The sequence below is a fragment of the Neospora caninum genome, chromosome XI (assembly GCF_000208865.1).
Source record: "Neospora caninum Liverpool complete genome, chromosome XI".
NCBI classification, from domain to species: Eukaryota; Apicomplexa; class Conoidasida; order Eucoccidiorida; family Sarcocystidae; genus Neospora; species Neospora caninum.
The window spans coordinates 5530921-5558563 of record NC_018397.1 but is presented as its reverse complement, the minus strand read 5'-3'; the positions used below and the strand labels follow the sequence as shown (position 1 = coordinate 5558563).

At 55.0% G+C, this 27643-nt stretch overlaps 1 protein-coding gene across 1 annotated transcript; it reads right to left on the bottom strand.

Moving 5' to 3' along the window:
* Positions 1-172: 172 nt before the first annotated feature.
* NCLIV_059650 (putative EF hand domain-containing protein) lies at positions 173-27026 on the bottom strand (the record flags this gene model as incomplete). Its single annotated transcript, XM_003885519.1, has 38 exons — positions 173-295; positions 597-727; positions 1119-1268; positions 1667-1856; positions 2314-2541; positions 3349-3817; positions 4157-4341; positions 4779-5090; positions 5477-5823; positions 6287-6577; positions 6916-7029; positions 7227-7380; positions 7876-8352; positions 8888-9092; positions 9537-9694; positions 10080-10258; positions 10396-10507; positions 10859-11066; positions 11532-11646; positions 11937-12048; positions 12496-12621; positions 13164-13325; positions 13786-14014; positions 14249-14415; positions 14691-15069; positions 15682-15917; positions 16345-16524; positions 17101-17441; positions 17803-18054; positions 18381-18505; positions 19023-19131; positions 19708-19933; positions 20308-20415; positions 21138-21294; positions 21703-22330; positions 22668-22846; positions 23303-23532; positions 24000-27026. The coding sequence occupies 38 exons, from the start codon at positions 27024-27026 to the stop codon at positions 173-175; spliced, it is 11121 nt and encodes a 3706-aa protein (XP_003885568.1).
* Between the last annotated feature and the right edge of the window lie 617 nt (positions 27027-27643).

Sequence of the window (27643 nt, the reverse complement as noted above, 5' to 3'; positions counted from 1 at the left end):
ACCCACGTGAGCTGTTGTCCACAAACCTGGCTAGTTGCGATCTCCCAGCGATTTCACACCACAGAACCCACCAAGGAGCCTTTCCGTGTTTCGGTGCTTCGCCCGAATCGACCTCGGACGAAATGGCAGCGTCGCTAACCACCCAACCACTGGTGTGCATTTTGCGTCTTTTCTACACATCGACGTCGGCGAGGCGGACAGTCTGCCGCTTTCTCAAGTCCTTCCGCGACTCGGGTCCGCCTTCTTTTCCCGGCTCCTTCTTCTGCTGGCGACCGATGATGCTTCGGTGCTGGATCTGCGAAGGAGAGCAAAACCCCGGAACAGCCGTGTCGACGAGTTCCAACAAACGGTACTTCGCTTTCTCATGGAGGTAACTGAAATGACCCCCTTGCCGCAGAAGATCGAGACACTATGGTCTCGGGCGACTTGCCTAACTGACTCTCTCAGTCTCGTAGCGGAGAAACAGCTGGGTGCACATACCGTCCGATTCATTGACTTGCACATGTAAATGTGTGTTAACCTCTATAGGCATGCGTGCAGTTATGTACAGGCCACACGCAGTTTATCCTCTAACTTGGTTCTTTTCTAAAGCGGACCTGGAAGGTGACGCGGGTTCGCGCATATCCAGCTGAGTTTCTGACGACGACCGTGTACGTTTTCCGGGACAGGCGCAACACCTTCTCTCCAAACGATTCATGGTGCGTCCCCAGTCGGGGCATATCATAGTCTGAGGGGAAGCATCGAACATCCACCGAAACGACAAAGCGTTTACGCTGGCAAGAAATGCAACAGGGCCAAAAGGCAGGCGTACCCTCACCATCAGCGTCTGTGTAGCTGCTTCGAAATTTGCGCTTGCATCTATCGATTTGTTCACTTTTCTTCAGTGCTTCTCTGCCTACACATTCTTTGTGTCAACCCCCTCTTTCACTGGCGGCTGCCGTTCTTTCAGGAAGCACAGAGAGCGCACATGCACCGTTGCATGCGTTTGAGTGTCAGCGCACAGTGCAGGGATGTGGAGACCACACAGAGAGATTCTGGAGCGCAGCGACAAAGGGATAGCGAAAGAAGACAGCCTCCCCTTGAAGACAGACACCAACAAAGCGAAATCGAGCTCTTACGATGAATGTATTTGTCGTCGGAGACTCCGTCGACCTCCGAGTACTCGTTGAGGGACGCCGATGGTTTGAACACGCGCTTGTCGCCCGTTACCGGCACTTGGAAGGAACCTGAATGCTCTTCGTGAATCGGAATCGTTCCCTCAATAATGCCTACACGAACGCACGGGCCAGTGCACGTACACACACGTCTGGGTTTCTGCGGAGACAGATCTTTCGGCGCTTACTACAAGACGCCCCTCGTCATATATATATACACATGGAAATCTCTACATACGTACACAAGCATAGTTGTTCACCAGCGCATGCGCACACTTTTTCCACTTGCTGACTCGAAAATATTTATGTGGTGTATTCGTATTTGCTGCGAACAGTCCTAAGTCGCTGTGCACCATCATGTGTCGTCCTCATATATATATATATATATAGATATATACATATATACATATATATATATATATATCCGCACCTACACAGTCGGTCCTGGTCTGCAACCCTGTGGATATCGGTCTCATTTTTTAGGTGCTTTTTTTCCAAGGGCGCCTTTTTACCTGTTCGAGGGTTGAACGTGAGGCCTGTTTTCTTTGGAATGCGGGGCGTGATGGACCAGCGCAGTTTGTCGCGATCGACGCGACCGGAGACAGTCGGGTCCAAACGCACGTAGGAGCCGGGAGAGAATGTGACGCAGGGCCGAGGATCCTCGAGGTCCGGGCGGAATTTGCGGGGAACAAAGTATCGCAGCTACAAAGAGAAGACGCAGCGGGCCATTCTTTAGATCAGAGAAGGCACTGAAAGAACGAACGCTCCAGAGTTTGGCTTTCAACAGCCGAAGGGTGGCTGACGCCGCTCTCTGCCCCGAAAGACCGTTTAGGTAAAGCAGGAATGAAAAGGCCCGAGGGGAAGTCAAAGTGACGCCGGATTACCGCATGCATGTTTCCAAATGTGAATTTAGAGAGAGCGAAAGTGGGCACATTTTTTGTCGACGGCTCCCACCATTTCTCTGTTGTCGTCGGGCGGCAGCGCCAGACTTTCACCGGACTCTTCACATATATATATATATATATATATATGTATAAGTCTGCTGGTCCGTGGAGGATGCAGACGGACCTTTGCATTTCTCGAGTTAGACGTCTGTTTCGTTTTCTCCTCTGTTTACAAAATTTTAAAGCCCCGTGGTTGCCGTCACCCTGGCGCCTACCTTGGTGGGTTTCCCCTCTTTGGAAGGCGGCTCCGGCTTTATGTACTCCTGCAGTTCTTCGACTTGTTCTTTCGCCTTCGAGAGCTGGTCGCCCATGATGGCCTCAATGTGCGCCTTCATTCTCTCTTGAACTTGCTCCATTTCCTGACTCGCACTCGACTGCAATCCAACGGCTCCGAGCACCGCCAGGAGCGACTGAACCGCCGTGCTGATGCCGCTCTTCAAGCTCTGGGCGGAACAAGGACAGAGACACGCCAGTTCTCACAGGACAGGGTTGAAAAACGCGAAAGGTTGTGGGTTTTCCCCAGAAAAAAACGACTGCGATCGAAGCCCTATATCGAGGGGGGGGGGTCGGGATGAGCGTCCACGCTCCTCCATTCGTCAGAAACCGGACACTACATTCACGCTAAATCCAACCCTGAGTTTGGACACCCCCCGCCGATCAGAAAATGGACGAATGCGTAGAGATACCACACGGTAGGCGGACTCTCGAATATGATACACGATTTAAATTGGAAAAAATACGTTTTCACCACAAAAGAAATATCCCGCAACTTCCTCCCTTGCCTGCTCATACGCACCAACTTGCGTCATCTTCGATATATATACATGTATATATTAATACATGCCGATAAAGACGCCCAGCACCGTCGCCACATATGTACATATACGCTCAGAATGATTAAAGGCAAATATATCTGTGTCCTCCCTCACGAGAAAACGTATTCCGTGTCGATTTCAAAGTTCAGCAGCCTTGTTGAGTGCATCTGCATTCGGTTTGGCTGTCCCATTTGCCGACGCGAAGGTACCGCTTTTTACCTTTTTCGCAAAGAGTATGAACCCGCAAAAGCGTTCCAACCCCCGCTACATCTCCACGCATAAATGCACATCAAAGTACACATATGCCCAACATGTACATTCATTTCAATGTAGGCAGACACATACACATAGGACTACGCGTGTGTATGGGTTTTCGAGCGTCTTCTTTCCTTAGTTTGTTCGCGCGGACGCTTTCGGCGGACGCGAACTTTTTACCTCGAAGCTGGAGAAGGCGAGGCCTAGGAAGCCGAAGAAGGCGAGGAGACCGAGCGTCGTGCAAGAGAGGATGATGAGCATGCGTTCATTCGAGAGACCGACTTGCTTGAGGACGAGGACGGGCATGAGGCGCCCAAAGAGCACCTCGAAGCCGCTGAGGAGTTCGCCGAGAGAGAGCGTGAGATCCTGGTTGATGTCCATGAGATCAAACATGCGTTTGATGTCTTGCTCAGGCATTAAGACGCGCATCTTCTGGATCACGTCGCGTAGCATGGAGAAAGTCATGCCTTCGACGGAGAGATTCGACAAGATTGCACCGACTTCTTCCGGACGAATCAGCCCGTACCGGTTGGCGCGGCGGTCCATCGCCGTCAAGACCGTCGTGATGTGGCTCTCGGAAACGTCCAGTTGCAGAGAAAGTTTGAGCAACACGCGAATCGCCTCCGGCCACAACCCCGTCATCAACATGCTGGGACACGCAAAGAAAACTCACACCTGAAAAATGCAGGGAAAATACCGAGACAGCACACCACCGGAAAACGCAAAACACGGCCACGAAGGAACTGTCATGCTCACGCCTCCTCTCCCTACACAGAGAGCGAAAGATGCAGGTCTACCAACACACAATATATAGATATGTATACTTATATGGATCTGCGTACCTCTATGAATATATAGAGGTATAGTTATACGTATAAACACAGGTACAACGACCGACACACATCTATCGTCTTATATATATATATATATAAATGATTATGTGCATGTACAAATGGAGGATTTTGGATTATTTTGGGGACTTGCGCACCGCGGGAGTTTTTTCTGGATGACTTCAATGCTGGCGACTCGGCCTTTCATCGGATCCATCCCGAGCTTGTCCATTTCGATGCGAAGGTACTTGGTCGGACACGTTTCGCTCAGCAGCGAGGAAGGCAGGAAATCCGTGATGTCCAGCGGGTCTTTCGGCAAGTCGTCCCAGAGGATTCTCGCTGACTGCAAGTAACCGAAAAAACCTTTTCAATACAGATCCATCACATATCTGCTTGAACGCCAGGTGTGTGCAAACAATCACTCCAAAACCGAGCACTATCCTACATATATGTACGTGTACACCTATTCGTACACATGCCTATGAATAGGCGCCTACGTGCATGTGCACGTTTGAGGCGATGAGCGTGCGCGCGTTTATACAGATCGACGCAAAAGCGCGTATCTATGGACATGCCCCAGATGCCTGTGTGCGTGTACCGATGAGGTCGCGGGGCTACCGTCAACGTGTCCCCTCATCTGTTCGTTCCTTGCGGATTCCCATCCTTTCCCTGGCAAGGTGATGCATGTGCTGGGAGCGAACAAAACTTTGTGCCTCTCCCCGAAGCATGTCTGTCTCTTTTCTCGACTTTCCCCGCGGCGCCTCGGCGAATTCCGCTCACTTTGTCGGAAATAACGACTCCGAGCTGTCGCAGAATGCGCCGGAAAAGCACAAACGTCACGTAGCCCTTGTAGCCAGTAATTTCAGAGACGCCGTCTCGGTTGGTCGCGGGCCGTCCGGAGCCGACAAGCGGCTGGAAATAGATGCGAATCAGCCCCATTTTCACGTCGCGTTCGGGCAGGAACTGCTGGATTTCTTCGTAGGAGTCCAGCGACAGAATGATCCACAAGATGCGAGAGTGCCGGTGACTCACGGACAAGCCCAGCTTCGTCGCCACTTTGTGAAACATCTCGAAGGAAACCATGCGCATGCTCTGAAGACGCCAGGAAACCGTGGAGCGCGAAGGAAAAAGCAAGCTCCAGCAGAGCAAGAAGAAGCCCGCACCGGGCAAAACCGGCCTCGCCGGCGCTCGAACCTCACCACGCGGCAAAGCCGCAAAACTCCCAGATTCCTCTTTCTTGGTATGGACTTTCAAAGACAAGCACGACGCAAGATGCCGAAACCAGGGATACAATGGTATCTGCTCTAACCAAATACATATATACATATATAAAAACACCTGCCTATCTATTTAAATATATATCTAAATATATATCTATGGACAGGGAGGGACGTGCATGCGTGTCTAGAGATGTGTGCGGACTGATAGTTTGATGGGCAGTGGCTTTTGGCCCGGCGCTGCTTGTTTGCTGCGCTTACTTCGTCAGCTGTATCGACAGTGACTTCCGCAGGGAGGATGGCTCCAGCCAGATCGTCTTCTGCTCCAAGTTGTCGAATAGCTTGCTCTCTGGAGACGCCCCCGAGTTGGGTGATTCCTCCCTTCTGTTCCTGCTTTCTGCCTCGAAGACGGTCGCGGCCTCTCCGCATTTCCGAGACCTGCGGCTGAAAGAGCTTGTGGATTTCCTTCACGAATTCGAACATCTGCGATTTGCCCATGTAGCCGGGACACGAGGAAGTCAGGCGGTCGAACGCGCGAAACAGATCCGGAGTCCAGCCGGGGTCTTTGCGGAAAGACGTCCAGTCAATCACTTCGTTGACCGTTTCACCTGAAGCGGAGACACACAAAGCTACGCCCGCGTCCGTCCGCCTGTCTGACGTCCAACTGGCCTCGCCAGAAATCCGCCTGTGCTCAGTTATCACCAAACACTGCACTGTGTGTTTCGTCGGCTTTTGCTGCGCTCGCGTGTGCGTCGATTCCCCCTTCAAGATCAAACGATGTACCCAAATACTACCCCATCCACTGACCACCTTCCTAGGCGCTCTAGTGCCTCTGGTTACTCGATTTGAGTTACACAATTCTGGCTCGCGGCGTGCAAACTCCACACAGGCACACATCCGACACTGAGAGGCGGAGCGTCGATTCCGCCCTCGATCCGGCCGCACACAGATGGCGACCTCCAAGCGCAGCGCGTCATCTTCGCAAAAAACCCGAAATGCCAAGGTTCCGGCAGATCTATACGCATGCAACCGTGCACGCCTCTCGCCTTCGACGCGCGACGCTGCCCCTACTTGAGGCTTCAATGTCGCAGACTGGCGACTCGCGCCGAACTCCGAGGTGGTCAAACGTATTCGCCAAGTCTCCGCTGTCTTCGATGTACACGCTGCCGATCTTGAGGTGCTGGAGACACGCCACCACGCCCGAGAAGTTCAGCCGGTTGTCCGTTAACAGCTGAATGGCTTCGTCGACGAGGTCGAGCGGGAGGAACCCCGCAAAGTTGCTGAGCTGGTCAAACACCGCGCGAATCCTCAACAAATTCCGGCGGTACCGCTGCTGAGTCGGACTCTCCAGATCATACTCGTCTAAACACATACACACACACAACACCAAGCACACATATATTCATATATATATATATATATGTTTATATATCGGAATTGCGCCTATATAGGTAAATGCATGCGTATGTGAATGGGTGTATCGAGATTGATCTAACTCGATACATGGGAGCCGACAGGTGGAGAATGGCCACAGGGTGTTTGGGGATCGAGAAATGTTAGATTTTTGGGACTGCGTGACCTCGGTGCCGGCGGACGAATCTATGCGCAGCTGGACATCTGGGCACGGCCAGGAAGAACCTGAACGGTCTCGGTTTTCCGGGATTCATCGTCTACAAAAATCTCCCAACACCAATCCCTACCGGAAGGATTTCGGTCCTTGAAGCGCCCGGAGGAGCCGTCGACTCCGACGGCTCCGCCAGGGAGCTCGTCAACGTAGATGTCGTTTCCCATCAGCTGAACGAGGAAGATAAAACCTGAGAAAAAACGAGGGAGGAAACCATGCCAAAGGCGATCCGAATCACTGCCGTAAGCAAAGGCGATTGCGCAGCAGAGGAAGCGCGTGCACCGTAAACAAGAAACTGAGGTTGCCTCCGGACGCCTCACTCTGTCGCTCGCTGTACAGACACCCCGCACCAATGCCCAACGCGCCGTCACCCGAGACACGACTCACAATCGAGCCACACATTTCTTTCGATAATGTGCCGGAGAACTTGAACCAGATGCGTCGTCGAAGTCATCCGACGCAGGCGCCCTCCAAGTTGTTTGTCCATCGCCTCCGTAATCAGCTTCAGGCACGCAGGCTCTCTCGGGCAGAGAGCTCGGAACTGAAGACAGGAACAGGGAAACCCGTGTCGCGCGTAGGCAATTATTTCCGGGGAACTCGTCAAGGACAGCGGAGAGCTCATGACGCAGTCTGCCTGTGAGACAACCATTATATATATATATATATATATATGTTATAGATGTGTGCAACTGCATCTGTCCGTGCGAGTCCTGGCTCTGCAATTTGATATGCGTGCGCGGGTGCGTGTGACCCTCTGAAACTCGTGTGACGCGTGTATGGGCTTCGCGCCCCGTCCGTTCGCATTTCTGTCCCCTCGAGGCTTTTCGTCGTAAAACTCAGCAGACCCTACAGCGTCCTGCAGAGCTGCTCTGCCTTATCCTAGCCCCCGCGCAAATCCCAAAAACAAAAATACATGTATATATATATATATATGGATAGAGATATATATGTGCAAACAGAACACATGTATGCGTATATGCCTGTGCGTATTGAAGGAGGGAGACGGTTCGCGGTTTTGAGCCTTTCCGTTTGTCACCTCTCGGGTCTGTCCGGCTTCAGTGGGGACTTCGGCAGTGGTTGAGACGAAGTCGCTTTCGGTGAGGAGTTCGAGGTCGAGGAGCGTTTTGCAGACAAGGTGCACTTGGAGTTTGATTTGGAGCGCGCCCTGGGTTTTCCAAATGCACGTCAGGACTTGTTTGAGTTCCTGGTCGTTTTCGATGCGGTATTTCTGGATCGAACGCAGCAGCTGGCTGGCGGTCTTTGGCGGCGAAGTCGACAAGATTTCCGCGTTTGTTGGGTACACGTCCGCCCTGGACAGCTCCAGACTCTGGTTCAACAGCCGCGAGGCCTTCGTCGACACTTGCTGCGGTATCACGTTGTCGTAAAAGTCTTGCACGCCCGCGCGCACGTTCTGGGTGTCGAACATCGCCGTGTGGACCAGCCGAAACTGCCGCGACAACTCCTGGATGAACTCGAGCTGAATCACCTTCATCATCGTCACGAACCGTTCGTCCTAGAGAACACAGCGAAACCGCGGCGAACACCGACTCAAAGAGACAGCCTGCCGGACCGAGACAGACTCTCGCCAAACCCACACCAGTTGCTGGCCAACTGAAACTGGACGACGGAAAGGCAGAGAGAACGCCACAAACGCCGCGACTACAGGCGCGCGAACAAAATGTCGAACCTCTTTCCTAAGACACATCCCATGATGGGACGATATATATATATATATATATATATATGTACATGCCTACACCATATATACATATATACATATATATATATATATATATCTGTATATGTTTATATGGAGAGGCATGTATACGTACGTATGCAAGCGGAGGAATGGGAAAGGTGTTTGGAATCCCTTTTCCCGAAAGGGCCAATGTGTTTTGCCGAGGTCCTTGAAGCGAGCTTGCTGGCCCACATTCTCCTGTAGTCCAGCCAAGCAGCAACTCTGTTGCGTATACCTGATCTCTCTTTTTCGCCTTTGCGGCCTCGAGCATTTCCTCCACTTTCCCACCTTCAACGTGCGATCTCCTTACTTTTCTGGCCGAGGACGCGATGCGGTCGTCGTCGCTCAGCGCCGCACCGGGCGCGACCGTGCCGATGCGCGCGAGGCGTTGCGAGGAGCCTCCCGAGACGCCGAGAATCGCCTCTTTCCCGAAAACCGGAGAAAGAAGGAGAATGTGCGTTTCGAGGATCTTCGAGGCGAGAAACGAGACGGAAGAGATAAGCTCGTCGACTACGCTGCGCGTTAACGACACACAAAACGCGAGAGAACAAGCCTCCCTGGGATGAAGTGGCTAGGCATCCCGTCAACGCCCCGAAAACACGCCACAGGAAAAGCGTTTTCGCAGGGTTTTGGGAAACTCTTGAGGCCACCCAAAACCTCTGCTCTTCGATCGATTAAAAGGGAAGAAGAAACCGCGTCAAGCATGGAAAACCAAAAACACACAGAGAGAGTCGGAAGGCAAATCCACGCCGCCGAACCTTCCGGACGGATATTGCCTCATTCCCCTCACACACACAGTGCCTGCGCACGTTGGCGAGAAAATGACACAAAAGAGTAGATCTCAAGGACGCGTGGCGAAATCTCGATGGATTTGCCTTCTCCTGTGCAAGGCAGGAGCGCTGGAGAACTCGACATAGGCCGCATATCTCTCTCCCCACGCCGACTCAGGCTGAACTTACGGTCCCCTGTTCTCCTGTGTCGCGTAATTGAAAATGTACTGGAGCTTGCGCGCGTTCAAATTCGTCTTCAACTCCATCTCGATCCTCTCTTCCTCCTGAGACACAAGCTTGACCGCGCCGCCGCCTTCCCCTTTCTGGAGAAGTCCGCTCTTGCTTCCCTGTGGAGAAAACAGAGAAACACACGAAAAAAGTGAAGAAAGCGCGGCCGTCAAATTGTCGTTTTCGCCTCGCACCGTGAAGGGACGGCGCGTGCGCCTGCCTTCAGTGTCTCGTTTCATCAGCAGACCTCCCTAGGGTCGGAAAGAGAACGACAGAGAAAGAGCCGGTCAAGCAGATTCACGAATTACGGAAGTCGGACACTCAGCCCATATACATATAAACATATATCACGTTGTCTTTGTTTGCTTTCTAGCTACGCATTTTACCATCTCTTCACGACCACATCAAATTTCCCACATTGCATTGTTTCCTCTCGATCCAGGTCACCACGGTGGTCACGGAGAGAGAGAAGCGCGTCCTTCTAGCACCGTTTTCTTGGCTTACGGCGTCGGTTTCGTCGTCTTCCTCGTCCTCCGTCGTTTCCTCGTAGTCTGATACCTCCTCGTCGCTTTGCCCGTCCATCTCGTCGTCATCGGTCAGGTGTTCGAGGTCTTCTAAATCTTCATCGAGATCTTCTTGTCGAATGATCGGATACAGTTTCTCGTAGTCCCGGTCGAGCTCTCCTGCAGCGAAACCCAGAGCGCAGTGCCGAGTGCGCGGGTCTAGGGTCGGCGACTGAACGAGCGAGAAAGGCCGAGGAAAAGACCGCTCGAAAAACGCGAGAGATCCCGAGAATTGCCTCTGGGAATCTTTTACTCACCTGACTGAAGGCTGTAAATTTTCAACAGATCGGGAACTGTAATGCCGCGGTTCGGATCGATGTTCGTGTTGGCTATGTCGTTGAAGTACTCGAGGAGCTCTGGCCAGTTTTGCTTAAAAAAACAAAAAAAACACACTCTCCATCGATGCCAAACGCCCTGCATGTAGAGAGACTAGCGACCTACAGACTGACGCGAACCGAGACGAGACATCTACGCTCACACACATGCAAACATCCATCTACATATATATATATATATATATATATATATATATATACAGATACATATATATACATATACATATCCATGTGTGTGCAGGTGGCAATCGGCTGGAGGAAGGAGCACATGCAGTCTCTCCATGCGTATACATATATAGGCCGAGATGTACGAGAAAGATTTATACGTAAGATCTGCTGAGGACGCGTCACACATTCGTGTCATACAGCGGGTTGTGCCTCTTACCTCCTCTGCTTGGCTGTCGCGCAGTTTATTCAAAAAGGCGATAAATTCCGTTTTTGTCAGGTATTCTTTCCCTTCCTTGTTGAAGTAGTCAAATACCAACTGAGCCTTCAAAACATCGCCCAACTCCTCCGCAGGGGGGTAGCGAGGCAGCGCAACAATGGCGTACGAGTAGCTCTGGCCGGGCTGCGGGCACCGCTCAATTTTGTAACTGAAGGGACAGAAAACCCAGAAAAAGTGCCGGAAATGCGTGCCAACATACAGAAGAATAAAATTTTACTAACTCAGCCCGCCCTCTGCATCCCTGTTATCCTACTGAGCCAAAAAACTTTGGACACGGTCAACCCGCGAACCAACCCGTATCTATTTATCCCTCTATCTACGCACATACGTTCACACATGCACTCATATATATATATATATATATGCATGCAGATGTGTATAGACTGGAAACCAGCGAGCGTTTCAGTGAAGCGGTCCGCTGCTCCCGAGGTACAATGTGTGAGGCGGCAGCAACGCTCTACGTCGGGAATGCATAGTTCCGTGTAGCGCCTTTCGAGGGCGTCGAGATGACGAAAACCACAACGCAAGAGAGGCAAGGAGAGCAAGAACTAGGTGTTTCTGCTTCAAGTTTCCCAGACATCTCTCAACGCGCAGAAAGGCGCGGAAGACGGACCCGAATCGTGGGCCGTATTTGACGCCGTCCTTGAGAATCGCCGACTCCCAGCCCGACAGCATGTCGTCGATCTTTTCCGAGTGTCTCTCCACCTCGCTGACAGTGGCGAAACGAGCTGGACAAAAAAAGCGCGGAAAACGCACACGCGACACGCATGAGTTCTGCAGGAACCTGCCGCCACAGCGCCTCGACGTTTTTTTTTCGCTGAGAGCCACAAAAAACCTGCAGAGAGCCAAGGACACTTCGTCGTGTGTGTGTATGTGTGTGTGTGTGTCTGTGTGTATGTATGTGTGTCTCCTCGTAAATGTGACGCCTTTGCGTGTCGTGCCTCTCTTCCTTTTGGGGTCCGCTTCCTCCCGTCACATCTTTCTCCGCATGAATGGTTTCGATCTGGAAAACGCTCACCTCCTTCTGGCAGATTTGGGATGTTCTCGAGGCCTCGCGGCAGTCCACGTTCATCGAAGGAGAAGTTCTGGTCGTTCGTCGCGGTGAGTTTGTCGAAAACAGGAATCGCCAGCTGAGACGCAATGCGACAGAGCAGAAGGGGACACTCTCCTGTTATTCGCCACGTGCTTCGGTGCCAAGGGGCGACGCGCTCGATCCAGCCCTCCTCCTTTGACCGAAAAGGCGCGTTTTTCGAAGTCAAGAAACTGCATGCACAGCTGCAAAAACTCAACAGATCACGCCTGTCGCTGGCCCTCTCTGGGTGGAGCCTTTCTCTGCATGTATGCATGCAAAGACAGAGACCGGTCCCTCGAGCAGCCAGAACAGAGGATCTCAAAGTTTCGCACAAAATCGCCGACCGATAATAAAAACGCAGCGGCAGATATATAATATAATGTGAATTTGTCGATGTATACAGATATATATGTATATTTGTAGATGTCTTCACGTGGTGTGATTGCGACTACAATTCCACTGTGACAAAGAGTGAGGAAGGGGATGGGGCGCGGCTGCGACGTACTTTCTCCTTCTGCTGTTTAATTCGAGCGTGGTCCGCAAAGAGGCGAGCGTCGCTTCCGTCGGAACAGTCGTCTGACTGGTCCAAATGGCCAAGCTGATATTCGCGTTGGAGGCGCATGCGGCCATCCTGAAGAACAAAAGAAATCCAAACAAGAGCTTCACGGCACCTTAACGGGAAGGCCCCCAAAAAAGGCAAGGCACCTGTCTATACACATGCGCGGATGCATGTACAACCTTTGGTGCAGCTCACGAGATTTCGTCAAACTGCATCCTAGCTGCGTCTGCGTGATCCAAACGAAATATACACACATAGACAAACCTATTTACCTATATCTATATCCACACAAAACATATATATATATATATATATATATGAATATCTTTATATATATATTTATATATATAAAGATATATTTATATATATTTCATCGCGTACACAAGATGGGGCTTGGAGGGGAGCGGCTTTCCACAAAAAAGGGGCGCAGCGGCGCGCCGCGAAATCTGGATTCCCTTCGGACATCCTGGCACTTTCCCAAACTGACATGCCTCTCCGTGTGTCCACGCGTCTGACCGTGTCTATCATATAGGTAAATATGAATATGTATATATAAGTATATTTGTAGGTATGAATGAGGTATTCGCCTCGTGCACGATTCCTGGGAGGCGCACCCGAAGTTCGTCTCGAATTCGATCTCGGTAGGTGACGAGGACTTCGTCGTCTGCAACCTGTTCCTTGCCGGTGTAGGTCAGATTCATGTTGGCGAACCAGTGATCGAGCGCGAGAGACAGGAGGAGTTGGAGGTTGTCTTCGATGAATTTCGTCACCCCTTCCTGCAGGGAGCAGAGGACACGCGCACGAGGCATCGAGACACTGAACCAGCAACAGGGGAACCCCCCTTGTCCTATCTCGACGCGCGCCCAGGCGTTGTCCGCGCCAGCTTGCATGAACCTGGCGAAATGTGTCGATGCGCATTTGTGAGTTGGAAAGGCGACCCCGGGGCTCTGCAGAAATTCGTCAGCGTCTGCGATCGAGGGAGACGAAGCAGACAGCTGAAAGCTCGCACGCCTCTCTTTCCGCAGCCTGCAGCTCCTTCCGGCTCCCTGAGATCGGTCGAGATCACCAGACCGCTTCAGCTGGTTTCTTGGCCCGCCGCTGTTTTGCCTTTTTGCGGGGCGCCAGGCGACGCACAAAGCGAGGCGTAGGGGGAACTCGGAATGCAGGAAACTGTGCAGTTTTGAAAGATGCCCCTTGGAATAGGACTTCTTTCCTCTCCATGCACTTTAGTCTCACCCTGGAGCTGAGAAAGTTCATCCACAGGTAGCCGACGACGAAGACGACGGAGCCCACCATCGCGGCGTAGGGCAGAAAACTGTCCGAGTTAATGAGGGCGCCGAGCAGGAACCAGAAGGAAAACGCGGAGAGCGCCCAAGCAGTCATGAAGATGGAGAAGGTCACCAAAGCTCGGCCTGTCATGTCCAGCAGGCGCAGCGCGCGCGGGAAGCGCTCTCGCAGAAAGACGCTGAAAGAGAACGCGGCACACAGACGAGAGAAAATCGAAGCCGGTGGGGAACCTCACGCGGCAAAACAGCGAGAGAACTCGAGAGAGAGACGCGAGAGAGGGAGAAGCGATTTCCGCACGGACGGCGTGGGAAGGCTAGAGCCGGCGCTAGAGACGGCGAGAGAGCAAAAAGCAGTTGAAAGAAAAAAGAGGGAGGAGCCGCCGAGGAAAAGGCGACGGAGGACGGGGACCTACTTGAAGAAGATTGCGACGGTCATCACAGACATGTACAGGAAGCTGAAGAGGATCACCATCCGATTCCCGAGAGGCAGGCGCATAAGCGAAGCAAGACTCGCCCCCTCAAACATCACGTCGCTGAAGTAGTGTTCGTTCTTCTGCTTCTGCAGGCAGCGCGTCGCTTCCTGCGAAACACACAAAAAGCCCTTCCATTCCGACGTTTTCCGACCCTAAGCCGTGGCAAGCGTGCGAGGCACCGGCAGACTCCCCCCCCCCGACACAGCGCTTCCACCACTGTGCAGATAATCACCGAAACCGATTGATGTATTTACATGTGCACATATAGAGAAAGGTGTGACACACAATGTAAATCACTCCAGAGAGAGAAACACGGGACGGGGCGATCTCTCGCCGTTTTCGAGCCCCCGGCCTCGCCGAGTGCCCGGCCGTTCCCGCTTACGGTTAAGCTGTAGTTGTGCAGTGCGGTGAAGACCAGGACAAAGATTGGAAAGGCGAAGAACACGATGCATTGGATGCAGATGAGCCAAACGTTGATGAGACTCGGGAGAACGCGGAATTCAAAGCGCCTGGAGAGGTACCGCTGCGAGGCGCCCTCGGGACTGCGCAAACCCCAGTCGACCGGGGTCTGGGTGTACTTGTTGCCGAAGAAATGCAAACAGGAGCGCAGGTATGCGCTCAGCTGGCGACACTGCTCGAGGAGGCGACTCGAATAGAACAAGTCGTTGTTCAACAAGAGAATGTCCGGGCTGCGCGTCCACCAATCGGTGTTGCGGAGCACACCCAAATTCTCAATCAATTGCACTTTGCGCGTGATCGACCTAGGAACGCAAGAGGAAAGCGGAAGCACACAGCACTCAGGGCAACGGAGACACACGAGGCCGGAAAAAAAGAAACAGAAAAACCCCAAGGGCGAGGCACAGCAACAGGAGTGGGTGATGCCCCAATTCTGTTTCGAGACGCAGCCACCAAAAAACGGAAAGGGGGACCCAACGTCGCGCGACACGCAGACAGTCGCCAAGAAGAGAGCGACGGGGACCGGGACCGGGGGAACGCGAAACGAAAAGACAACCGCAGAGGCTGAAGCGCCCCCCAAAAAACGCGCCAAGGCTCCTCCTGGGCCCGCGTCGTTCTTCGTCAAAAAACGCGCGTGGCTCTTTCGAGTGATTGCCCTGGTATTTAAATGCCCCTCCGTCTATTTCTCAGTGTCGCTTCCTCTTTGTGTGGCGCCTTCCTCTCTTGTGCATTCGTTGGAACTCGCGGCGCGGCTGTCGCCAACGTCCGGGGTTCGTCTCGCCGCGTTTCCTAGGCTCGCCGCCGGGCGGGTTTTTCTGTCTCCTTTTCCATGCGCAGAGAACACAGCCGACGTGGAACACCCGTACTGTCGTGAGACAGCAACGTCCACGCGTGTAGCTCTTTTGCTCCGAACTTACTTGTACACAACCACCTGTTTCTCCTCCGGGGCTGCGGCGCCTCCGTGGACGTCGTCGGTTGCTCGGTCCAACATCACCAGTTTCGACTGCGTGCTGATCAGACACTGGCCCGGGCAATGGACGGCCTCGGCGCTCTGCGGCTCCGTGCAGAGAGGCGCGCGGAGGTCTTGGCAGATCTTCAGCATGTGCTCGCGAACGTCGAATCCGTAGCGGTGAAGCGCAGTTTCCGACATGTGCTGATTCGGACACAGGATCCAGAACAAAGACACTTCCTTGCCCAGGCAAGAGCGGGGCCACGACCAAGCCGATCTTAAAACGCATTTTCGGGTGCAGAAAATTTACATCCCAAACTTACAGACACAGATACAGCGGTGGACATACACGTGCCTCCACACACATACAGTACACATGTGTACCTATTCATGGACATGCCCAAATACGTATATATATATATATATATATATATAGAGAGAGAGAGAGAGATAGATATAGATATAGATATATAAAGATATTGTTGAGATGCACAGGTTTTTCGGTGGCAAAGGAAGGCCTAAAGAGACACGGGAGCGCTGTCCAACCTAGGTGCGGTGAAAAGTTATCTTCAGTATTTCACGCGTTTCTCATTCTACTTCTGAACTTTCATAAGGGTCGGTGTGTGCATACCTCCATTTCGAGGCCGTGCGTTCGACAGAACGAGGCGTAGATAAGCTCCAGCTCAGCGAGGGGAGTCGGCCTGACAATGTAGAAGGCGTTGGATTCGCAGACAGCCCCGGCTGGGTCGTAGGGAGGCTGCAGGGGACTGGTGAACATGGCGATGTACACCAGCTGACACTGCTGGCCTCGCTGAAAAGGCAAAATCGGTGAAGCAAAAAGACGAGCCCAGTGGACACAGAAGCTGGAGAAAGCATTTCGGGAGACACCCTGGAGGTCCCAGCGACAGAGAGAGAGAGCGACACGCGGCGTTTGGCATGCCTCCTCTTCGTGAGGCTCTTTCCGGAACCCCGTGCACACTTCAGCAGTGGCTACACATGGCGGCGCGTGTGCGTTCTCTGAGAAGACGGTTCGCCTCTTGTCTCGTCCTTCCCCCACTGTCTCCGGAGTCCTTGGTCTATCAATCCACTTACCTTTTTCTTTCCTTTTTTTCGTTTATTTACACATTTATATTTTAAAAATCTATATATTAAGACTAGACACGGTTACACCATTGTGAAATGGCCTTTCCACCACAAACAAGGAGGCGAAGATTCTTCGTTTTTGCCCAGTCAGTTGTGGTTCTTCACACGTGGAGCGCAGACCCCGGTCGGCACAGAATCGCCCCAGCGCGTCAGGTCCTGGAGGCACTCCTCGACGCAGGCGGCTCGTGCTGGGCTGCTTTTGCTCTTTTTTGCGGGACTCCTGCTCGCGCGGCCGCGTTCGTACCTCGAACACGGTGTCGACGCTCCACGCGTAGCTGCCAGTGTTCGGCACGGGTCTTCCCCAGTGCAGAGGCGAGATGTATCGGCTGTCCTCGTGGCGAAAGAGACCAAGAAAGATGTGGTCAGGGTGCCCGCCTGCGTCGGGCCAAACCCACTGCACGAACAAGTCGGAACCCTGGAGCAGCGGGCGCCCGGGGGAGTCGCTGACAAAGTACGGCAGGCTTTCCCGGCCTGATCCTGGCCCAGAGAAGAGCGAGACGCGACTCAGCGCGAGGTGTGAACTCAACCGCGGAGTCGAGGGTCCAGGCGCCTGCGCGGCGCTCTCTGCAGCCGCGAGTAGCGGGACTGAAGGACACACAGACGCGCGCGAAGAAACGGGAACAAGACGTCCACGAACTAGGGATGGCAACACGCGCGAAAAAGCGACGAGGACACGAGAGGCCTCATCTGATCCATCCCCCGTCAAGCACACATCGCTTTTTTTTGTCTATGGTGCACATGCAGAAAGCGGTGCGGAGAGACAAGTCGTGCCTTCGGACTGCGTGTTCGCTCCTCGATACAGGTGCCGAGAAAAAGACTTCAGAAGGAAAGGAGAGAGACGTGCGTGGCGGAAATCGAGACAGCGCGCCTTGTGCCTCCCTGGGTCGTGGCTTGCGATTCTCGACCTCTGTCTCGATCAGTCGTTGTCTCCCCCGCCTTTCCTCACCCTGGAGGCCGTCTGTGTCGACGGGGACTTCCAGGCGCGAGAGGCGCCTACCGCGGGTCCTCTCGCGCGGCGTGGACGTGGACAACTCGATGCCGCTGCCCAGTCCCCCCCGGGGCAGTTCTCGCTCTCTGCCTTCTCCCTCTCCATTCAAACACCCGAGCTTGGCTAAAATCTCCTCGGAGGTTCCCTCGACTCGCGAGAGACGCCGACGCCGACCGTCTTGAGAGCCCGGCTGCTCGCCCGAGGGTCCGCCTGAGAAACGGACCGGAAAAACCGAAAACGCCGTGGAAAGCCCGAAACCAAGAGACATGGGCGACACCGAAACATCTTGCTTTCAAAACGTTTAACCCCGACGGGGAAGAGACACCGTCAAAACCAAACGGCAGAAGCTCCCGAGAGAGAACGTCCGGCCGGCGTGACGCCCTGCGGCTTCTCGCGGTCTTTCCACGCCTCAGCCCACAGCCCCTTGCTCACGACGGGAAGCAAACGCGTGCGCATCGGCGCTCGTCCTGCCAACGAAAAAACGCAAAAAAACCCAAGAGATGTCTGGGACGAAATCGAAAAACCTAGGGCCTTACTGATTGAGGCTCTGCCATCGTCCGCGTCGTCGACTCGAGAGGATTTTATAGATTGAATGGTCGTACGTAGACGCGCTCTTCGTCTCTGGAAGGCCTGGTCCGTAGCATCGTCCTTGTCGAAGTGCCTTTAAAGCACAGCCGACACAGACAAGAGCCCCTAAAATCCGACACGCCCCGCGTCGCCTCCACATAAATTTCGCGTCACTCGCCACTCCAAATCCGATTGAACCTCTCACTCTCGACAGAGAAAGGCTCGCCCGAACCCCCCCCTTCTACATCTGCCTAACGGCAAGCATGTGTGTAGCGGTACATACACCCAGCACGCTGTCCGTCCACTTCCCCACCTATCCATACATGCGCATACATCTACTTCTACATATATATATATATATATATATATATATTTGAACAGGCAATGATGTAGGCGAACACAATATGGCTATGCACACAATCAGACAAGCTGAAGGATGGATACGAACTACGAAGGACACGGACTTGATATATTTAGATATATATATATATATATATCGAGGTATCGCGAGCGAAAGAGAGGCGAAGAGCTCGATCACTCTGCAGGCAGAGACAAGCTTGTGAAAGTCCAAAACGTGCCTTTCTCTCCCTTTTTCGTCTGCCTTTTCTTACCGGATGTAGCTGCGAATATTTTCGATGTCGAGCGTACACTCCAGGCGTCCCCACGGCCCGCCGCCGTCGACGTATTCCAGGCCGACGCGGAAGCGCCCGGGTGTCCTGTCTGCGAACAGGAGATTGGCCACTCACAGCGGGCATTAAACTTCAAGAGAGGAAGTGCAAAAGCAAGTAGCAGGAAAAGGCGCAGCCGAGAGAGGTGGGCTGAGACCCGAGCCAGACATGGACACCTCGAGTCGAGAGGCGAGAACGCGCCGGAGATTTTGCGCTCTTTCCAGTGTATGTGTCAACAGCCTCCGAGCGAGAAAGGCCTCCAGGGACACGCACGCAAGCGAACAAACCAGGCGCGTATGACCGCAGGAAACCGTGAGAAGTTACATCTGCCATGGCGTGCATCCGCGAGAAAAGCTTTCAGGGAAGATGCAGCACACTTTTGTCCGTTTCACGAGAGACAGCGAGACAGACCCGAACGCAGTCGACGGCTGAATGGACAGGGGCCTTTTGGACCGAGCCACCGCAGACGCGGAAGTGCAACCAAGCGCAGATTTACAAAATATTCAGACAGTTGGTTTTCTTCCTGGGGAAGTGCGACGTGCACAACACCACGGCAAGCACCGGACCTGGACACTCGCTCCGTGGGGGCTCCGCTTCCGCTGCAAACCCCGCGTGCCGTCTGCCTCACCGTCTTTTCTGTCTTGCGTCTCGCCTTCTTCTCTGCGCTCTTCCTGAACTCTTTGATTGTGCACGGTCTCGCGAACAATTTGGTACAAGTCCTCGAACCGGATGGTGCCGAAGGCCAGCACCTGTCCGGTGATCCCCGCCACAACTTCGAAGCCAATGGTGTTGTGGGCGATTCGGTCTTTCAGCAGCCGGAGATGCTTGTTCTTCGCGCAAAGCTCCAAGTAAGGCTGGAGGGAGAAACGCGCGTCGGCGCAGGCAGCACGCCGCAGAGACACAAACAGAGACACAAACAGGCGTGAACGCTTGTTGAGAGAGGGGGAGAGGGGAGACGAACGAAGAGGGAAAACGAGAACTGACGCGCCCCATTGCTCTATTAATGCACTTCAGGCGTTCAAGTAACTCTACATATATATGTATTTGCACGGATGTAGATTTCTGTGGATGTACATGCGCTTCGCGCATCGGTGAAACGCATGAACTGCTGCGTCAAAGTTTTGCGCTGAGGCGGTCCCAAGCTCTGGGTGTTTGAGATCGCCCCGGACGGTCGTGTCTGTTTCATCTCTGTTTCTTTGCGTGCTGCGTCTCCTCTCCCCACTCTCACCCTCTGGTCGCCAGAGTCGAGCTGGTCGCCTGATACAACGACCGGGTGTCCTTGGAAGCGTACTTCCGAGTACACGTGCCGCCCCGTCTTTGTGCGAATATCTTTCGCCTGCCACAGAAAATGAAAACCCGGCAGGGAAACGGCTTGGAACGGCGATGGAAAACAAAGACAACACGAGCGCGTTGACGCATATCAAAGGCAGTCCACTTCTGATGCGCGCACGCGACTCCCCGGTACACCTCACGTCGCAGGAGGACCGTGCGTCGTTCTGGGTAGGAAAACGCGTCGAATCATGGTTGTCTCGCTTTGCAAGTGTAGATTCCGGTACAGACTTTTTCCCTGGTCCGGCGACGTACAGTGTCGGCGATACAGTTAAAAAGATACGCAGTCCACAGCCCATACAACAAATATATTTGTGTGTGCCGCTGCACGCGCTCGAGGCCTGCTTCCACGATTCGCGGCACAGGGCGCGACGCGCAGTGGCAATCGACGCGTCTGTCTGCATGCATCGAAACACGGAAAGGAATCCGCTCGAGAAGCGCTCCTCTACCAGAGGAGCTCTTCCAGGCCTCCCGAATCGTCGCTCGAAAAAGAAAACACACGCTCCTCATCTCCGAAGGGGGGTACTCACAGCGCGCTTTCGCGCGCGCACCGACTTGAATCCATACCTACTCATACATATATATATATATATATATATACATATATATATATATATATATACGTGAAGGACGTCGATGCGGAGTTGACTATCCAGAGGTAGCAAATTCATCGTGCTCTTTTTCTGTGTCTCTGCGGCATTCGGGAGTCGACGGCAACAGGGCACTCACCATTTGCGCTTTGTACCCAAAGTGTGCGCTGGCAACGTAGTCGCACGACAAGCTCTCAACCACGTTTTCGACATCCGAGCCCCATCGCTGCATCATGGCGGAGTCGTTCTCGACCACCGAAGATCTCTGGAGGCGCCGGAATGCCCCCGAGGAGAGCCTGGAGACACAGCGGTTGCATGCGTGGCAACCAGGTGACTTGAAGACCCCGGGTTCAGACTCTCGACAAAAAAGAGATCGCGGAAAAGACGGGAAGAGAAACGACGGGAAGAGAGAAAGAAGGGGGAGAGCACACACACGACGCGGATGAAAAAGCGCTGAGAGTGTAGAGGGGGGAGAGAATGAGACGACCGCAGCAGGGCGGGCGTCGTTGCAGTCAAGGAACAGGGGAAGGAGAGAAAGCGCTGTTCGACCAAGCCGGTATCACGAGAAGGCCGGGAGGGCAACGGGAACACCGCCCGTGGATCAGGTCTACCCTCGCCCCGCTGCGCGGGTCCTTTTGCCCAACGCATGCTCGAAGTTTTTTCGTCGCGGAGACTGCTCAGCTCCCTGGCTGCACTCTGCTTACCTTCCCAGGCGCCTGGCCTTGGCTTCGGGCGGCATGTCGAAAAGTTGCAGTTTGATGTTGGTGAGCGTGACGGGGATGGAGAAGTGGCTGGCGACGTAGGTGAACTTTCTGAGGAAGATGTCTAGCGACGAGACGGACGAAGGCAGCAGTCGCTTGAGGACAAGAATCGGGTAGTCGGTGAAGGTCATGGCGCCGCCCAGGATGATCTCAGGTGACCACCTGGACTGGTCCAGCGCCCGGCCGTGACTCGTGAACCGGACCAGGCGAACTCGGTACTTGATTTCCGGATCGAGTTTGTAGCTCTGGGCCGTGTCCAGCTCGACCATTCCCGGGTGCTGGATAGGCAGGAACAACTCCTTCTGGTTGAGTCCCAGTTGGTGGACTGTCTGTACGCTCGACGCGTTGAGGTACACGTACAGCTCCTTCTTGGAGAACTTCAGCAGCGTCGCCGTGTCGTTCGAGGCCTCGGCCCACGCTACCTCCGCCGGGCGAATGTGCACGCCCAGCCGCAAAAAGGGGCTGCCGCCCTCGGGCGCAGACCAGCGCAGCAGCAGGCCGTGACACGGGAAATGCACGCGAGAAACCATGAGGTTCCAGCTCGACTCCGACTCCGCCGAAGACGCGCTGCCTGCAAATCGGGACGGCAACAGCGACGCAAAGAAAGAATCGCCGGGAGACCAACAGAAAACACTCCCAGCTCGAGAAAGCCACCGCACAGGGAGACCAGCCCTGGTCTGTGGAGACACACTCCGACGCCCATGCACGCACAATCTAGCGCGGAGCTACAATATACATAGACTCACGCGCCTTTGTCCATCTGTATGTCGACATATATACAGAAACAAACAAACAAACATACATACATACATACATACATACATACATACAACTCGCCGGAGAGTCATGGCTACGTAGAAGCCTTGTGACACGCCACGCACGTGTGTGCAGAACTGAGGCATTCTCACCAGAGATTTCGTGGTCGAGCCGATGACTTGCGTCCCGGAGAACGACAGATTCTCGATCCTGTTGCTTCAGCCGTGGAAGAAAGTGCGCGTAGACTGCGTATACCACCAAAATGGCCAGGACGAGCGTGGCCACGAGGTTGATGAGAATGGCGACTAGAAAATACCAAGTGTCCCGGACTCTGCGAAGAGAAAGAGACACACAAAAACAAGGCACGCAAGTTCGAAGGCACAGGGAGACAAACTTGCCAGTGAACTGCTGACCGATCGACCCAACAGAGAAATACATGTATGTAAATGTGTCACACGAACCTCTCTGCACGTCTGTGCATACCAACCTACAGATATATATATATATATATATATATACATACATACATAGATAAGCACGTCCATTTGTATACACGTGTATATATATGATATGCCAAGGTATTCACGCGCCAATAGGCTCTACCTAAGAGGCGTGGATGCTGAGTCGGATGACCAGTGCAGCCCGTCAGGGTGCTAGTTGGGTTTTCCCCTCTCCGCGAGTCCGTCTGGGTTCCGCGGCAGTGTTCCTCGTGTCCCTCCTTTCCCTGTTGGCCTCGCGCCCTCCTTTCCTGTGTTTTTTTGGCTCGGCTCCTCGGGCTGTCGCCTACCCCACGCGCGTCTTGACGAGGGCGTCGCTGAGGACAGAGTAAAGGTATTCCGGCCCAGTGTAGTCTGCCGACCAAACATAGAGCGTGGAAGGCGAGCGCGTGTCGTGCAAAGCGTTCCAGAGCACCAGGAAGCTGTCTTCGATGACTTCGTTGATGCACATGCTCAGGGGTTTGGTGGGTCCAACGGACGTGCCGGGGTACGCGGAGTTCTTGGCCAGCAGCATGCGCACCTAAACACCGCGAATCGGAAACAGAAAAAAGCAGTTCCTGACGCGAAAACCCGGCGCCTGCGCCCAGCCAGGACGGGCAGACGAACGCCTGCTGCGCGCCAGGGAAACGAACGCCGCGGGCGTCCGGACTCGAAGCGCACATTCGAAGAAAGAGAAAAGAGACCCGAGAGAAAGAAACAAAAAGCGACAAAGACAGAGACCCGAGGGAAAGAAAGCCAGATGCGGCTATGAACGGAGAGGTGTCTGGGGGGGGGGCGCCTGTTCCACCTGTGTTTTACACCCTGCTCGGTGGCGACGCAGGCGAAAGATTCCAGGAGGGAGGCGCTTGTCCTGCACGAGCCCACATCTCTCTCTCTCTCTCTCTCTCTATATATATATATATATATATATATATATATATGTAGATGGACTGAAAGGTGGATCGGCCGCATGTTTGTATCAGGTGTTCAGGTCCGTCAAGGCCTTACTGGCGCGGGCGATGCGTCCTGGAAAAAGGCGCGTTGGCTGTCGTCCAAGTCCAGCAGGCTCGAGGAGGCGACTGTCGGGAGGGAGGACGGTCGGTAGAGGGACTGGTAGAGCCCGAAAGGCCCTCGTTTCTCCCTTTGTTCCTGCTTCGTTACCTGCGCAGCCACGCCCTCAGCCGCTCCGTCGCCGTCCCGAGTCTGTAGCGCTCCGGCCTGCGGGTCATCCCTGCCTGCAAAGGCACTCGCATTTTTTCTGTGGTTCTCGGCCCCCTTTGTCGGGTCTGTCTTTTCGGTCCCGGTTGCCTCCGAAGGAAAGAAGGGAGACTTCGGCAGGGGAGCAAAGAGGTCCGCTGCGCCATGTGCAGCCTCTCGCAGCCTCTCTTCGTTTCTTTTCTTCACTGCGTAGTACTGCTCGTACAGTTTCTGCCGACTCTGAAGCAACTGGTAGCGGTACTTGTCGCGGCTGCCTGTGGAAGCTGGAGCCGTGTGGACTCGCTTCGCGTCTCTGTCGGCGTGCTTCGCCTCGTGCTTCGAATTCTCTTCCCCGTCTCCGTCTGGGCCGTTCACGCCCTCATCCTCTCTGGCGGGTACAGCCTGGAGTCGCCTCGCTGGGGACTGGGCGAGTTCGTTGGATCCGCTGGCATCACCCGTGAGGGCCGCGCGGATGACTTCGGCGGCGGCCTTTGGCGCGTCTTCGCCTCTCTTCTGGGCGGTCCACCCTAATCCCCACTTCAGGCTCCTGCCGGTCCGACCGCTCTGTCTCCTTCGAGTAAAGTAGTGCGAAATGCTCTCTGCGAGGTAGTCTTCCGCGGAGGTGATCACGTCTGCGACTCGGTCGTCTTCGTCGACGTCGATGACGCTCCGGCAAAACAGCCCCATAATCTGTAGGGGAACGTGAAGCGTCCGTGGCCGCAGCATTCCCCCGGAAAGCACGACAAACCAGTAGACATTGTTGAGGTACGCATTGCTGGACAGCACGCGCCAGACTCCCGCGGCTTCCGGCAAGCCTATCGCCTCCACGTTAATCACCCACGGGGCTGAAGGGTCGCTCTCCACCCAGCGCAGCGCCGCCGACACTTTCTCCTCCGCGTAGGGGATGAGGTGCGGCTGGGCCGAGTGAACTTGCCCGACCCAAGTCTCCATCGACGTCTCTTCGAGAGACTCGGTCAGCGTGCGGGCGGTCGCGAAGAAGGCGCACTGTTCGCAGTCGAGGGCGACGGGGACCGCCATGATCCCCGCAAACATCGCCGAGGTGTCTGAGGGGAGCAAAAGCGCGCGCACAGTTGGCGACGCTTCGGAGGACACCGACGCCCCGTCGCTTTTCCCGTTACCGTTTCGGGCCTCCTCCGCTGCCGACGGGCTGCTGAGGCCAGGCGGCGCCGACACGGAAATCCGGCCCGACGCCCGAAGCAGACTCCGCGCTGCGGCGTCCGCGTCTAGGGAAATAGACAGCGGGGACCGGCTCTGGACGGAGACACTCGCCGTGCGGCTGTTGACGAGAATCGGTTGGTTGCTGTAGTGCGACGAAGGCCCGTCGAGGGAAAAGTTCAGGTTCCCGTCGATTACCGACAGCGAGACCGACTTTGCCTCGATCGACTGGAAGCGAATGAACGCGTGGAAGGCGTCGAGGGAGATCCGCTCCTTGGCAATCACGGGGACGGACGCATCCAGGTTGATGTAGTTGTCCGCCGGGAAAAACAGGATGTCGAGCGAGTTGAAAACAAAGTCGTCGGCGAGAAAGAAGCGGAGTGAACACCGGAACCAGGGGTCGTAGCTGGAGAACCGGAGGAGCACCATCAGTTCTTGAGGCGACTTCCACTTCCAAGGCCGCGTGTGATCTTCGGTCTGTGCACTCGACCGCGCGTGGCGAGGGATTTCCTGAAGTCCGAGCCAGGCTGACATCCGGATGAAGCTGCCGCGCCCCGCCGCTCTGTCGGCTTCAGACAGCCGCTGGAACTGGACCGCGCAGTTGCGCAGGTGGAGGGTCGCGTCGAGACCCGACGGGATGGGGACGTCCGTCGAGAGAATGTTTGCGGCGTACCAGGAGGTGAACAGATGCGTCGTAAAGAGCCCGACGAGCAGGAGACCGAGAAAACTGCCAAACGTCACGCCTGTGCCCACGCCGTAGACGGGGATGCCAACCACCATGGGCACGTTCCGCATAAAATCCGTCCCCAGCTGTCCCTGGTTCTCGAACTGCGCTCCCTCGTTGGGTCCGTCGCCGTCGTCGCTTCCACTGCCTTTGCGAGTCTCTGCGGAGTCCAAGTCCACGTTGCGCCCCGCCTCCTCGCCTTCTTCCTTGACTGGCAACAAAGCTCCCGCCCCGCCCGTCCTCCCCGGCAACGTCTGCCGCTTCCCGCGCCGCAACGAGCCGAGCGAAGCCGCAGCGGTCGCAGCGAGCGCCGCCCTCGCCAGCCGCCGCCCACCCTCCCCCGGCCACGACCGCTCGCCCTGAAGCGCCGCCTCCGTCGCTCCGATCGAGAGCTTCGTGTGCGACTGCACGCGGCGCAGTGCGGGCCGGAAGGCCTCTCGCTCGTGCCCCGAGCCGCTCTCCGTCTGGAGCGAGGCGACCGCTTCGGCGGCAGCCTGCGCGGCACTTGCTGCGCTCGCGAATGCCCCGCCTGAAACGGAACCCAAATCGAAGTTGACCGACCCGCGTGGGGTGTGCCGCCCCGCGGCCGACCCGGGGCTGTACGGCAAGTTCGAGGCGGATCCGCTGCTCCCGGGGGCGAAGGACAGAAGCCGCGTGGAACCGAACGCCGAGGCGCTGTCGTGGGCCGAGCCGACGGACACGCACGGAGGCCCTCGACCTCGCGGAGAAGCGATACTCGCCTCTGACGCCTGCGCTGCCGCCTCCGCAGCCGCGGCTGCAGCCGCCGCGGCCGACGGCGTGCTCGCGCGACTTGCCGGGGCAGCCGGCGGCTCTTCGCCGGAGTGGAACGCGGCGCCTGGGCTCGGCGGAGGCAGCTGGTCGTAGAAGAACGAGCGGCGCTTTTCGCGCGCGCGCACGGGCTTTAATCGCGTGTCCATCGCGGCGCGACGGCAGACAACTCCACGCGGAAGGGCAAAACAACACGACAGCTGGGTCGGGCAACGCGCGCGCGCGCAGAGAGACAGAGGAAGGCCAGAGACGGAGAACTACGTCTGTGCAGGAGAGAGAGTGCACACTGGCACGAGGGCGCACGCCAGGGGAGACCCGTGCTCGCGCAGTGCGGTGAGAGTGGAGGCGCGGCGGCGTTGCGGCCACAACCGAGAGAAGAAAAAGGTGGGCGTCGCCCAGACGCTCCACCACGCAGAGAGCGAGGCCGGAGTCGACGCGATATGTGTTTCGAGAGAGGCGAGGAGCTGGACGCGTTTTGAGCAACAGGACGGAGACACGGACGAGGCATCGGATCGGCGACAGAGAAGTGACAGGCTGTGGACGGACGATAGCTGTCGCGTGGTGAGGAAAAACCAAAGGGAGGTTAACAATGAGAAACGGGGGCAGGAACTAAGGAACCGAAATACTTTGCCAAGTTTGGACGAGCTCAAAACATCTGTTCTGGAGCCACGGCAGATCTTTGCCGCTCTGCACTTTTTGTCGGCGCACCGATCACAGACGTCAGAAAGTGAAAGGAAGCATGGATCGCTCTCGGCCTCCTTTTTGG